General features: G+C 48.4%; 1 protein-coding gene across 1 annotated transcript in view; it reads left to right on the top strand.

The window, feature by feature from the left end:
- Window positions 1-14,165, top strand: part of FAF2 (Fas associated factor family member 2) — a 15,541-nt gene extending 1,376 nt beyond the window's left edge. Inside the window, exons 2-11 of the mRNA XM_019506057.1 lie at window positions 7,883-7,951; window positions 8,884-9,018; window positions 9,765-9,841; window positions 10,794-10,932; window positions 11,397-11,482; window positions 11,564-11,655; window positions 11,974-12,151; window positions 12,442-12,613; window positions 12,872-13,015; window positions 13,417-14,165. Coding sequence (XP_019361602.1) covers window positions 7,883-7,951; window positions 8,884-9,018; window positions 9,765-9,841; window positions 10,794-10,932; window positions 11,397-11,482; window positions 11,564-11,655; window positions 11,974-12,151; window positions 12,442-12,613; window positions 12,872-13,015; window positions 13,417-13,599 — 1,275 coding nt within the window. The 3' untranslated portion in view covers window positions 13,600-14,165. The remainder of the gene's footprint in view (window positions 1-7,882; window positions 7,952-8,883; window positions 9,019-9,764; window positions 9,842-10,793; window positions 10,933-11,396; window positions 11,483-11,563; window positions 11,656-11,973; window positions 12,152-12,441; window positions 12,614-12,871; window positions 13,016-13,416) is intronic.
- The last annotated feature ends 251 nt before the right edge of the window (window positions 14,166-14,416 follow it).

Here is a 14,416-nt window from a genome sequence, read left to right as displayed (position 1 = left end):
CCCCCCCCCCCCCAGCACTTCTGAGGAAGCTAAAACCCCCATAGTGTCAAGAATACATGTATTAATATTGGAGCTAATCTTCTGTTGCAAAAGAATCAAGAGACCAGAAATATATTTCTGCCCTGTTGTATTTTTTGCAACAGGAGATTGGCTCTAGTGTTTGTCTGTGTTCAGAAGATGAATGAAAAGCAAGAGCTGGCAACTTCTACGGAGGGCCTCAAATCTAAGGATGGGTGCCTCAGTGCGAGTGAGGGGTGAAGGTTGAGAACCACTGATATAAATTGAGGGCTTTGAATGGATCAAAAGACCTAACATTTCACCCAGTAATCCAAGCAGATAACTTGCAGTTGAGCTGTCTATTGATTTTCGTTGTGCCCAGTGGGACAGCATGTAACTACTATGAATCGTGGTACTTCGGCCTCCAGTCATGAGTTAAAGATCTCAGGTGATATATCAAGGTGATATTCCAGTCATGATCAGACTACAGATGTTTTTAGTCTTGTCCTCTTAAGTCTCCAGATGGGTTCAGCCCATCTGCAGCTGCTTGGCAGCAGAGTGACCATCGAGGCAGCACTGGGTTGGATCTGTTGTTCAGACCCACATTGCAGCAGTAAAGCTAAAGTGTGGGATGGGCCTTTGACAGGCCAGGGTCTATTTCCCACTCTGACACAGACCTCAAATGCCATTCAGTATTTATGGCCATTCTATATGCGTACTGTTTTGCAGAGCCAGGAACATTTAAAGCAATGGAGCTAATACTTCTAGACCTCAGAGATGGTCTTTTCTTCTACTGTACCCTTTCCTGTTTCTCAGTTACTCTGTCCCAACACACAGTGGTCAGTAGGTGTTTGAAGCTTAACTGCTGCTACTAATTATTTGCTTTTCTGTATCACTAACTGCTGATGAATGTGATGCTTTATGCATCTTCATTAAATTTCAAAATCCCCTTGTAGGCTAAGCAAATACAATTATGTGCATTTTATTTAGGAGAAACCCAAGAAAGGAGAGAGGGACTTACCTAAGGTCACGCAAGGGATATCTCACATATCATTATTCTGATTGTAAGGTCTGTGTGGCAGGGGGGTTTCTTTTACTTCTGATCATCCCATAGCAACCACAGTGGAGTTCTGGTCCATACTAGCAATTTCTGCCTTCTGCTGCAACACAAAAAAGCAATAGTCATCATAAAACATGCATGTATCAGGGTGGAAAATAAACCTCAACTCTTGCACACAGTCCTGGACTTAACCCACAAGAAATCATCCTCTTCATCCTCACTGTCAGCTTGAGTACAATAGAGGCAGTTTGCCCAGTGATGTGCACTGGGGAAATAAGTAGAGAGAGATGGTGGTCTCTCCAGAGAGAACACTGAATTTCTCTTAAAAGGTATTGGGCCCAGCTTGTGCAGCTCTCAAAAACCACAGGGATTTCTTTCTCTGAGCAGTTCTTAAGGCAGTTTTTAATTAGAAATTATTAACCTGCCGTTAAGGTTGAAAGACTATTATGAGGACTGTGACACATGGTGAGTAAACTGAACAAGAGGTAATTAAAGTGTTGCTGCTCAGTAATGAGCTAAAATATCTTAACTCTGGTTGTTTTCAGAATTCCTATAGCATCGGGTGGTTTGGGTTAACTGTATGTTTGTATACCGCCCATTATCTTGGCAGTGCTGTCTTGGAGTTGCCATGCTCATAAACATTTGAATTCATAGTTCTTTTCAAGGAAAGAGTCATTCACTTCAAGCAACTTCAGTTGTTTTTGTCCACAGATGTGGTAGGCAGCTCTCAGTCTTCTGGATCATGGTGTACACAGAAGAGGTCTAGTCAGGTGTCTTTTAGTGTTAAATGATGCCCCCGTGCAGGGTAAACTACTTCCAAGTCACAAACAGTATTAGCACTTGCTGCTAAAAAGGAAGCGTAAATGTTTCATGTGTAAGTGATTCAGCTGTTGGTTTGCGCAGAAACAAAGCTTTACTCTATTCATGTAAATTCCATCCTGTTTGTAAATATTGCCTTCAAACTATGAAACCAGTGTTAAAGGTTACTGTTGTTGTTATATTGCTGAATCAGGACAGATAGCACCAGCTGCTCTTACCACTTTCACTGCTGCCCACAGGGCAGTGAAAATAGCAACAGTGGAACTGTCAGGATCATGCCTTCCCTTCTGCTGCCTTGGAATGCAAAAAATGGACCAGAGCAGGGACTTATGGACTCAGGTTATTAATGAGGGGGGAGGAGGACTCAAAGGAGGTAGGGACAAAATGCTGAGATCTTTCTGGGCAATGAATCCTGCTCTTCTCAATCCTAGCTTTAGTATCGCTTATTTTGTGATATTTATAAAGAGCCATGAATTCTTCCCAGACAGCTTACACAATGCTGCAGGAACTTCTCAAAGGAGAAGTCGCGCAAGCCTCACAGCAACCAGCTTCAGTGTTTGTGAACGTTGCCTGCAGAGCACTGGGAAGACGTAAAGGACAGTGAGTAGTTCTGTGTAGTGTTGTAGAGCTACAAGGTACTTCATGCACACGTGCATTCCCTACTTACGATGTAAACAGGACGAGGTACAGGACAATAGCGAAGAGGAGTGAAGGGTGTGGGAGCTGGTGAGGGGAAGAGGAATTGCTTGATGGGAATAGTACAGCAGGAGTTGAATTTGGCATTTGAGGCTCTAAACAGCGTTCTAGTTGCAGCACAGCACAACAGAAGGAATGCAAGAGAGTGAGGGAGGGAGACTGAGGAGTGAGAAGTATCTAAGCACAATATGAAGAGATGGAATTGGAATGATAAGCATGGGGGAGGGGGGCAAGGGGAGAAATTAGTGTTTTGCATCAGCATTGACTGGGAGGAGAAAGTAAAGTTTTGTTCTTTGACAAGGCTGTGTCTTGGGACAGCTGTAGGGAGAAGCTACATGTGAACTGGCTGGAGCAGTGCAGAAACACGCAGCTCCATGTGATGGGAGCTAGAAGGAACATGAAGCAGATGTTGTAGGATCTCACTGTACAGTGTCCATGATGGCATTTCTGGCTTGACTCTTGCAGCTTATTTAAACTTCTGTGTAGCAGCGGAAAGCCAGTGGTCAGTAGCATTATTCCAGAGGCATGGGGTGGCTTCATTTTCAGCAAAACAAGAAGTTTGCACAAAGGAATATAGTCTCTTCTAAAGGGAACAAGAGGGAGGGATTAATTTGCTTGGAATTGTGATTACTGAAAGTCAAATAATGGAGTGCTAGGTGAAGACATCTTTCACTTAAGGGGCTGGGAAATAGGGAAACTCAGTAGCAAACTCCTCTAATATGCTGGGTGCTGCTGCAAACCTCAGAATCTTTGGTAAACACATTTATGACATGCAAAGAAGCTCTCACCGAAAAAGATTTGGCAAAGACTGTTGTGCTGCTAAAAGTCAGATGTTCTTTACCCTTGGAAACATAATTCTCTGGAATTTGGCAGTGGGCTGGGAATTAATAGCAGTGCCAGTTGTAGGCTGCATGGACTTGCATCTTTTATGTAGTGTTTCAACACAAGCCTGTCCAGGGAAGGAGAAGTTTCCAAACAGACCAATGTACAAAACCTATACTTTTCATGCTTGCCCTCTTGAGCAAATATCAGCATCCTCTCTCCACTGCTTCAGAGTGAAGTGTCAGGATTTTAATTGACATCCTAAGGCTGAAAGGTACAAACTGGAGGAACCTGCTTTGCAGTGTAACAACAATCTCAATGTACTGAAGTCCAAGTGATGTTTAGACAGAAATGTTTAACTTCTCAGGTCCTTATGTTTTGTTGCATAGGGTTTCACCGTTCTTGGTCTTCTGGTGTTTGAAAGCCCCTTTTATCCATTATGTCAGTTTTGGAGCTCCCACTCCACATGGAGGTGATCTTTTTGAGCCCCTCTGACAATACTGGTTTTCTGGGATTAGTTTCTTATCTTTATTTATCTAAAGATGGAGTAAGAAGTAAAACAACTGGTCTAAAAGGGCCCGTCCTCTGACTTTAACGCAAGACACACTCCACATAGATATTCCGGTGATGGAAGCTGTAACGGTATCTGAGGTAAGTAAGTAGGCACAAAAGAAATAGTGATTTCCTCTTTACAGAGGAACATCACTGAGTGCTTAAAACCAAGGATGTTTAAAAATGTGCTCATCTTTTCTTGCGTGTGGCTAGTAGAGCTTTCAGGAAAGCCCTTCAGGTGTGGACCATTGTACAGTTCACAGAAAAAAGCCCTGGACCATAGGAGTGAAGTCCAAAGTAAAGTGGCTTGCTTGCTTCAGGCTTCTTACATGGCCTCTCTGCTAGAATGAACTAGAGAGGGTCCCCAGAGCTTCAGAGAAATGGTACTAATGCTTTGCCAGTGAAATTTGTTTAAAAATGGCTCTTGACTGACAACTGAACTGTAGTCACACAGCTCCTAACTCTAGGGGAAGATATTTTTAACATCGCTGAGCTGATTTCATGAGCACCTGAACATGGCAGTGAGTGCTGCTTCATAAGGGGATAGTTGATGTGGTCAGCATAGGAGGCCACACCCATGCAGCAAGGTTTGGAGGACTGTTCCCAGCAGGCAGGTTTGCCAGGTGCAGCAATGGTGGGAGCACTGATGCAGATAGTGCTTGGGTGTCTTTGGCACTATGCTTTCTAATCTGTCTGGGGCAGCTGTCAGGGTAGGCCTCCTCAGTGCTATGTTAAGATGCCCAGCCTGGCACTGCCCTGTGCCATGCAGTCATCCTAGGTGACATAGGCAACAGTGCTGTAGGCTGATCTACACTGTTGGAAGCTGCCACTTTGAACAAGGCCCCAGCTTTACCCAGAAACACAACTGTCCTGCCAGAGGGATGGCCAGGGAACCATGTGGTGAATCGCTGCTTGCCAAAACCTTGCTTAACCAGCTTTGTAAGCCTCTACAGCTTTCCCAAGGATTCAGTGCTTGCTCAGTGTGATAATGTTAGAAAATGACAGCGGTGTATAATTGGTTTCCAGCCTGAAACTGTAACTGCATTTGCATAATTCAGAATTGAAGAGAATGTTCCATCATGCAGCCTTGTTAACAGTGCCTAGTCGCGACTCTGATCTGTAGAAACAAAGGTGTGAATGTGTTTCTGCATCTTGTAAATGTGCAAACGCTGGCAGCATTTCTGGGGCATTTAAAAGAGGTGGTGATCAGGAGCTTTGCAACACATGCTGTAGGAAGGCTTAGCTTCTCCCTCCTAAAGCCCAGCTGCATGAATGGCTTGCTGGCCCAGGGTCAGTGTGCATGTTAGTGCCTGCCTGGGGTCATTGTTTGGGAAGGGCATCCAGAATGCACGCTTTCCTTACAGCTGCTTGTTGTGTACCTGTACAAGCTGACAGTCGAGGTTGCCCCTTGGGGGTCTGGAGAAGAAACATTGAGTGTAATCCAGTGACAGCAAATCTTGTAAAAGGGATCTTAAAACATACCTTGTGGTCGTGAAAGATGCTGCAAAGAAGAGGGCATATTTCAGCAGCAAAGCAGACCTAGTTTGACTCGAAGATGTGTGAGCAAGAATGAAAACCAGCTGGAAATACCAGATTTACATAAAATGCCACAGCCCAGGGCCCTGCTGTGGATGTACATCTGAATAAACCAGTGTGCATTATGACTGAAACTTCTCCTTTTGAAATGACCACAATCTAAGTGGCAGAAGGGTTGAATGTCTGTACCTTTGTCTCTCTCTGGGGAAAGGTCTGATCTCTGGCAAATAGTGGGCAGGGGTAGTGAGAGTGAAGCAGAAGAGTCTCTGGTCCAGTAGATAGGAGAGAAGATGGAGAGAGGGAGAGAAGGCAATGTCATGGGGCTGAAAGGGGGAAGCAAACAAAACAAATTGATCAAGAGGTAGAGCAGAGCAGAGTCCTGACCTGGTCCCAGGACTAAATCTCCAGCAGGGCTTTTGCTCTCCCGGTGAAGCCAGTAGGTGTAGGTAGAATCCAAAATGCTGAAATGAGAGGAGAAAATCAAGCACCTGGTACATGGGCCATCCTCTTCCATGTAGAAATTATAGCTCCAGCCTCCCAGTAGGTTCTCAGCTGAACAGCCAAATGTCACGCTCCTAATGATCTTGGGAAATGAGCCCAGTAACAGGGGAGATCTCAAGGAAACCCAAGCAGGAATATCAAGAGCAGGCTGTGGACGGTGTCACCAGAGGCTGACCAAAAGGGTGGATGTTGCATTCCTGCTTTCTCCGTCCCAGTCCGGGCATGTGCTTCTCACAGAATACCAGGGGCCCCTAATGGAGCAGGGAGCAGAAGTGCCCTGGCCTTGGCCATTTTCTTTAGGGCTCAAAACTGTTTTCAGGTGCCAAATAGGAAGGGAGTTTGAGAGAACTTTTTGCCCTGAGTTCGCAGCCAGGACTCCGGCTGGAGGCACGGTGCTCGTTCTGTTTGGCTAAGAGACCCCTTTCTGCTTGGGTGGCTTCCTCCACACCAAACAAGGTCCAGTTTAGCATCAGGACTGCAGCGCCAAGCAGCCAGAATTCACAGGAGCTAGAGCCTGGATCAGGTGCACCCCAATGGGATCCTAGTACCTGAGAGGAGGAGTGGGGAACATGGGCTCTTCACCAGTGTAATTCCCTGGAATCTGCCCTGTCCACCCTTGCCTAGGAAGCTAAATTATGAGGCTACCGGGTGAACTTTTCTGGCCTCTGTGATAGGAAAGAAATGTGTCTTCAGAAGCTGAAATATTGAGTCCCAAACTTCTGCCTTGCAAGGGATCACCTGATTGAGGTGACTTATACAAGAGGGAGGTAGAATGAACCCAGAGTGCCCTTGCTTAAACATGCCATATAGGTGGAGATGTAGATCAGCCTCACCTGCCCACATCCAGGGGAAACTAGTGCTTTTGGAAATAGTCTTGATCCCTGCTTACCAAATGGCAGGAGACCAAGTGAAGCAGAAGCTAGCCTGCCTCCCTTTATCTCCATGTTACAAGTACTATTACTGATGTACTAATACTGATGTACTAGTGCTATTGTTACTCATAACAAATGCAACTCTTCCTGAGTGACAGGGCTGCTAGCCTGGAGTTGAATGCTTTACAGTAACGCAGTTAGATGCTGGAGCAGCAGGTTCAGTTTAAAAGCACGAGGTATTTTAGAAGAGTTTGTAGTGGTTGCCAGAAACGCCGGTGGCTTCAGCAAGGCTTTTTGTCTCCATTCAGAAGTTATGCAGATTCAGCATATCAGAACATCCTGTACTGTTGCTGTCTTGTGCAGAAGCCTCAATTAGCAGCGACTTGCTATGTGTTCCAAATCACTGTTGAACTAGTGCAGCAAAACCCTGGTTCTGAGGCCTGTGAGTGGTTTTGTGCAGGTACTTGGGCTCAGATTACTTTGTACTATGCTTAGGGCACTACCTCTGCCTATGGTGGCCTTGCTTTTTCACTATAACATCTACCATAAAACTGAAGAACAATACAGCACCACTAATACCACTCATCTCTTCTTACTCTCTCTCCACTTCCAGTTGCAGTGAGTTGTGGATGGAGGAAGGGCCTTCCCTCACTGCCTGGAAAGGAGGAGCTGTAATGGCAGACATTTGAGGAGAATGGAAGAGAAGGCTCACAAGCAGTTTGTCAACAAGGCTAGATGCTGATAATCACTAAAATACCTTGCTGAGGCCCGAGGATCACTTAATGTTCAGAGAATATAAAGTCCCCTTGGGGTTAGGTGCTCACTTTGCTCTCACAGTATTTACAGCCATTGACTGACTCTTATGTGCAATAGCTTGCAAGTGTTTGTGTCTGGACAGAGAGTGGAGATTTTGGTTTAGGAAGAAGAAAAGTTCTGCCTGTCACTTCTTCATTTTTTCAGTCACAACCCATGTGCAAATGCTGCACTTCCTTTGCATTCACATTTTTTTTTTTCTCTCCTTCTGCAGGACTTGACTGGCATAGAGTCTATGGACCAATGTCGTCATACTCTGGAGCAACACAACTGGAATATAGAGGTACCAGCTAGAATTATCCTCATGGCTGATTTTCTTTCCAGCTCTCTAGACACCTCTATTTGAAGGCTCCCAAAGCAGAATTTCTTCTCTTGTATTTGCCTGAGCAGTGATCAAGGTTGCTATATTTAAAAAGATGCATTTATATAATACTACTTGTATTCAGCTCCACATGAATAAGTTTCTTTGGTTATCATTAAGAACTTTGGCTGGTGTCTTAATTGCCTATTCACAATTTCCGGTCATGTTGAGTTGCCCATTGTGCAAAGATGATAGCCCTTCATCTCTGACAGCAGTTCTGTCCCCTTTTGGTCCCAAAGCATGAATTGGAAAATGGATACCTAATGGCTATTTGTGCATCGCTAAGGCCAGGACTCATGCTGGGCACGAACAGAGCATTCAGCCTAACTACATATACTATTATTTGATTACTGCCAGTCAGAGTAAAGTCCATTTTTCTTTCTTAAGGCTTTCTGGAACTCTGCTCTCATTTCTCCCCTCCTCTTGCATGCAATACAATCAGCCTAATGTCTTCATCAATACAGTACCCTCCCACCTCGGAGAGGCTTTCGGTCAACATATACATGTCTCCACTGCTCTCTTTTTTCAAAGCTTCTTGGCACATGGCTGTACCATGAAACCATCCATGTACAACTGCCTGCCCTGTGGCTGGATTGTTGTGGACCACACTACTCTGGGCACCTGGATAAAGCTGTCTTTCTTTACGCTGTAAACGTATCACTCATTTAGCACAGCTCTTCAAAGGTGCAGCACCATGGATTGTAGGCTGGAAGCAGCAGTGCCCTAACTTATGTATTAAGTTGCAGCTGTCCAGTGCTGAGATGTTCAGAATGGGAACGTTCAGAGTGCATTTTGCTAACTTTCATGTGTGTTGCCACTTCTGATGGGTCCCTTTGCTGTTCCTTCCACCACAGGCAGCTGTACAGGACCGGCTGAATGAGCAAGAAGGTGTCCCGAGTGTCTTTAATCCACCTCCATCCCGACCACTGCAGGTCAATACAGCTGACCACAGAATCTACAGCTACGTTGTTTCAAGGCCACAACCCAGGGCAAGTAATTTAATGACTGGGTTTTGTCTTTGCATACGTAAGTGATCCCTGTGGATAAGGAAAAGTAGAGCAACAGGAAGGGAACTCTGTTTCCTTTGCTTACTGCTGTCTTGTTTATTTTCTCATGAAAATGCTGCTTTGGGCAGAGCTGTTCTTTCAACATCCCTGATTGCTTCAGGTGCTTTCCTTACCAGTGTGTTTTGCAATATAGGCAAACCATGTCAAGCCTATACAGGTCTTGGTAGCAAAACCCTTGCTTGGCCTTCCCAGTTCATTTGGAATGAAAGATTGTTCCCTGCTTTCTTGCTGTTTGGTGATTTTAAGTAACAGTCTGCCGTAAGTATGCTAGTAAAATGCCAGTTTGATTACTACTTGTTGCGTTACAAATGGGGATTCTCATAGAATCCCTACAAGATCAGTAAAGGCTATGATTCCCCTTTCACAGGTAGGGAAAGTTGATCTTTCCACCTCTGCCTCTTTTTGTTTGGAAAGGTCTTGTTTGAGTGGCAGAAAACATCAGGTTGGACTCTCCAGGTTAAGTGTCTGTCAGCAAACACTTAAAGTTGGCCTGACATACCTGTCCCAGGTTGCAAGGCAAGTTGCCAGCTCCTGGCTCTTTGTTCAGAGCACTGACAGCACACTTGCATGGACACTACAGCATAGCTGACACTTGGTAGAGGCACATTTTACCTGGCATACATCTTCCAAGGGACGAGGTAAACACATAACTCTCTTTGTAATTGCAGGGCTTGCTAGGATGGGGTTACTACTTGATAATGCTTCCATTCCGACTTACCTATTACACATTACTTGATATATTTAGGTAAGTTCTTTTCTTTTTTTCTTTTTTGTTCAAGTTTATGTATTAGTTGCAACAAGACAGACTAACTCTGGTGACTGTTCTTGTTATAGTCTGGAAATCCTTGTTCAGCATGGTAAGATATCAGATTTTATATTAATGAGATACTTGCTCATTCCAATTTCTCTGTAGCACTGTGTAGTCTTTATGTATTGAGTCAGAACACAGCATTCAGTAATGACTGAGTGTTGTATACCAGCAAAGACAGGAACACCTTCTTAATCTGCAAATGAAACAAACGTGTAATACTAGTTCCAAATCAAGTTGCTTTACAGTTCCTAAGTGTTGCACACCATCACCAGGCCACTAATGGGCAGGTACTGAGTTGGTGCCCACAGCTCCCACCCCTCATCACTGAGGCTGCATGGTGCTAGGTACTGTATCAGCACATAGAACAACAGTCCCTGGCTTGGTGTTTTGGTCTCTAAGGAGACTAGAGTGAGACAGAGTGAAAAACCAACCAGCAAGAGAAGTCACATATGTAAGCGTTTTATATACAGGAGACATTTGTACAGACTCTTCAGGTGCCTGTTTCTGCCTTCTCCTGGAGCCCTGTCACTTCTCTGTCCTTGCTGTCTTAAAAGGTCCTTCTTCTTTCAGCCCACCCCATGGGGGATAGCCAGCAGGAGGTTGGGGCAAGGTGCAGGCAACAGTCATGAGTATCCCACCATCCTGCTTGCTGAATTCTGTCTCCTGTCTCCTCTGGTAGCTTCCTCTTGCCTTTGGGAAAGGGCTTACGTACATTTCTAAACCAAATGTGCCACAGTGAACACCCTCCCACACACTCGCATCTGTGCCAACAAAGCTGCCCGGAAGTTGAGACCCACTGATCTTTGGAGATCTTGCTGACTGTAAGCATAAACCACGTGGGTCTTTCAGAAAGTCCAAGAACTGAATTCCTTTGCTTCTCTCCTAGGTTTGCTTTGCGTTTTATACGCCCTGATCCTCGCAGTCGGGTCACAGACCCAGTGGGTGACATTATTTCCTTTATTCATATGTTTGAGGAGAAGTATGGGAGGATACATCCTGTCTTCTACCAGGGAACATACAGCCAGGTCAGTGCCGTGTAGCACAGTGAGGGTATGGGTGGCATATTGCCGGTGCTGCCTGGCCTCGGGCCCTAACATGGAACAGCAAAAGTCACCTTCTGTTTTGAAACCCACTATAAATGTTCAGGCAACAGCATCGCCAAGACCTATGCTTGAGCATGGTCAAAAAGAGTCTACCCCACAGTGCATTTGCCATGGTGACAGACCAGGCCTTTAAGAATGGGAAGGACAAGCTGCTCTGACTGTTCTTGGCTGCTGGCATGGCTCTGAAGCCAGCTGCTTTTCATGGCTCCACTTGTGCTGATTTTATAAATGGTAGCAAGGAGCAGAGAGAAGAGCGCAGGCCCTGGGAATGCCAGTCAGATGCAGCAGGCTCTTAACTTAATTCTGCTACCCTAGTCCAGGAGGCTCCCATCCCACAATCATCCTAATGGCCCTAGTAACAGCCACCTCCCTCTGCCCTCCCCCAGGCACTGAATGACGCCAAGCGGGAACTGCGCTTCCTCCTGGTGTACCTGCACGGTGACGACCACCAGGACACGGACGAGTTCTGCCGGTAGGTGAGAGCGCGGGGCGCCGGCCAGCCCATCGGTCACACAGGGCCAATGAGTCATGCTGCCTTCCTTCTTGCCCCCAGCAACACCCTGTGCGCATCTGAGGTGATCACCCTCATCAACACCAGGATGCTGTTCTGGTCCTGCTCCACAAACAAGCCGGAGGGGTACCGAGGTGAGCGGGGAAGCAGGTGCCCAAGGCAGGGGCAACTTGTGCTGGTCCCCTTCATTTCTCTGTTGTCGTCCTCCTCCCTCCACGCCTTGTAATGGGGGTGTCCCTTTTGTAGGCCACAGGCAGGCTCTGCAGCGTGGCACAGCTAGATGCCTGCGGTCTTATCTCTGTGGCATCAACAGCCATAGAGGCTCTGCCCTGCACAGGGGAATGGTAGCCCAGAAAGCTGCCCAGCCCAGACCCTCAGAGGCAATGTTTACTGTGCCCTTTGACCTTTCTGGATCACCCATGCTGGCAGCAATTTCTGCACTTGTCTTCCAGTGTCCCAGGCTCTGCGAGAGAACACATACCCCTTCCTGGCTGTGATCATGCTGAAAGATCGCAGAATGACTGTGGTGGGACGGCTGGAAGGCCTCATCCAGCCAGATGACCTTGTTAACCAGTTGACATTCATCATGGATGCCAACCAGACATACCTGGTGTCCGAGCGCCTGGAGAGGTATGAGGCTGGGAGGCTGGCAGGGCTCAGGAGGGCTTTGGGGGTACTCGGTGCCGACTTGCTGTGATCAGCAGGTAGAGGTCCCTCACCATCAGAAGGAAATGCTGCTCAGTGCTCCCCATGCCTAATCTCCTTGGGAGCAGGCAGCATTTGGCCCCCAAAAGAACCTTTGGAGTCTTCTGTGCACACAGTCTCTAATGCTCCTGCCTGGGGCTGCTCCACTGAGGCTTCTCTGCCCTGCCGGGATCTGGGAGGCTGCCAGCTCTGACACTACTGCCTGGTGTTTGCAGGGAGGAGAGGAACCAGACGCAGGTCCTGAGGCAGCAGCAGGATGAAGCATACCTGGCTTCCCTGCGCGCAGATCAGGAGAAGGAACGCAAGAAAAAGGAGGAGCGGGAGAGGAAGAAAAAGAAGGAAGAGGAGGTGCAGCAGCAGAAGCTGGCTGAGGAGAGACGGCGGCAGGTGAGGGAGGGGCTCTGCTGGGCTGCGGCTCCCCTCGTTTTGCTCACGTTCCACTTGGGCATTTCCCCGTCCTGGTCAGTGCCCCATGCTGAGCCCACAGCACTTTTCCTGCTGCGCTTCGAGTTCCTCGGCTCGTTGGGCCCACCTGCCTTCTCTTGAGCCGCTGGGGGGAGGCCGGCTGGCACGTGCTGTCTCCCATGCTGGTACCCAGGCCAGCTCCGTGAGCCTGTCACTCCCCTCTCCCACCGTGCTTTGCAGACACTGAAGGAAGAGAAGGAGCGGAGGTCGGAATGCCTTCCCCCGGAGCCACACCCTGATGACCCAGAGAGCGTCAAGATCATCTTCAAACTGCCCAATGACTCCCGAGTAGAGAGGCGATTCCACTTCACACAGTCGCTAACGGTGAGGCTGAGGCAGAACTCTGCCCCCTGCCGTTCCCACCTCCTAATGCAGCCTGCAGTCTTCCACCCTCAATCTAGCAGCAGCTGGGTGGGTGGCCCAGCAGGTGCCGGCGCCAGTCTGCCCTTACTGGGCCCTCTGGAGGCTGAGGGGTTACGCCTGGGCTGGAATAGGATTCTGTCACAGCCTGGTGGAGGGCTGCCGCACAGGGTCACGCATCCTCAGTGTGTGGGGAGTGCAGGGGCCTGGACTTGCGGCTGGGATCTCCAGGTCCTTCTGAATCCAGCCCTGGGAGAACGTCCTTGTCCCAGGGCCTGTGTCCCTGGCTGTACACAAATGCTGGGTGGCCTGCGACAAGCCTGAATCCGTGAGCAGAACCAACTTCTGTGCTTTCCACTGCCTAGGTGATCCATGATTTCCTGTTCTCCCTGAAGGAGAGCCCAGAGAAGTTCCAGATCGAGGCCAATTTCCCGCGCCGCGTGCTGCCCTGCCTCCCCACAGAGGAGTGGCCCAACCCACCCACGCTGCAGGAGGCTGGGCTCAGCCACACAGAGGTGCTCTTTGTGCAGGACCTCACGGACGATTGATGTGGCCCCGCCACACGGCCCGAGGACCCCAGACGATGATTACAACACAATATTTTTTTTAATGACTGCTGCGTACAGATGAGGGATCAGAGGCTACGTCGCCGGCGCCAGCCATGCTGCGAGCCTGTTCTGGTGCCGGGCAGCGCCTGCAAGCTCCCGCACCATCACTCCTGACACTGTGGGCAGAGGGAGGGAGACGACGCTGCCGTCTCCGGGGGGCAAAACCGGCAGCTCCCGGTAAATCTCGCTTTGATCAGAAACCCTTGGCCCCCTGCCCCTGCCACCCGGGGAGGATTTGGGACTCGGCTGCTATGGGCGGCCCGTGTGGCAGGCAGGGGCTCCTGCCCGTGCTGGGGGTGGGGCCAGATGGACAGACTCTCCTCCGCTTCCCCTGTGTATAGACACCTTTGTTTTAATCTCTCTCGCTTTGTAATGACCAAAGGAGCCCGGGGTTGACAATAGTATTAATTTTTGATAAGAGCTGGTTGAAGTTCCTGCCCCCTGGGTGCCGGCTCAGGGCTCTTAGCCTGCATAGTGTAATAAACTCTGCCTCTAGCGTGCCTGTGCTCGTGCTTCACGTGTCCCTGCCTCCCTGTCTCCACACAGGCCAAGGCCAGGCCTGCTGGCAAGGGGCCAGGGCTCTGCAGCAGCTCCCAGCACTCACCTGGAGGCTAACCTATGTTTCTGCAGTGTGGGCTCTGGGTCTGGATGCCTTTTCCAGGCCTCTCAGCTGCCTCAGCCACTGGTCCCGAACCAGCTGGGGGAGGAATGGCTGTGAGGCGTGCAGCAGGACTGTGCCCAGGTACAGGCGGCCACC

This window comes from Gavialis gangeticus, unplaced genomic scaffold (genome assembly GCF_001723915.1).
Source record: "Gavialis gangeticus isolate Ggan-Ray unplaced genomic scaffold, GavGan_comp1, whole genome shotgun sequence".
NCBI classification, from domain to species: domain Eukaryota; kingdom Metazoa; phylum Chordata; order Crocodylia; family Gavialidae; genus Gavialis; species Gavialis gangeticus.
This window is presented reverse-complemented; position numbering and strand designations above follow the sequence as displayed.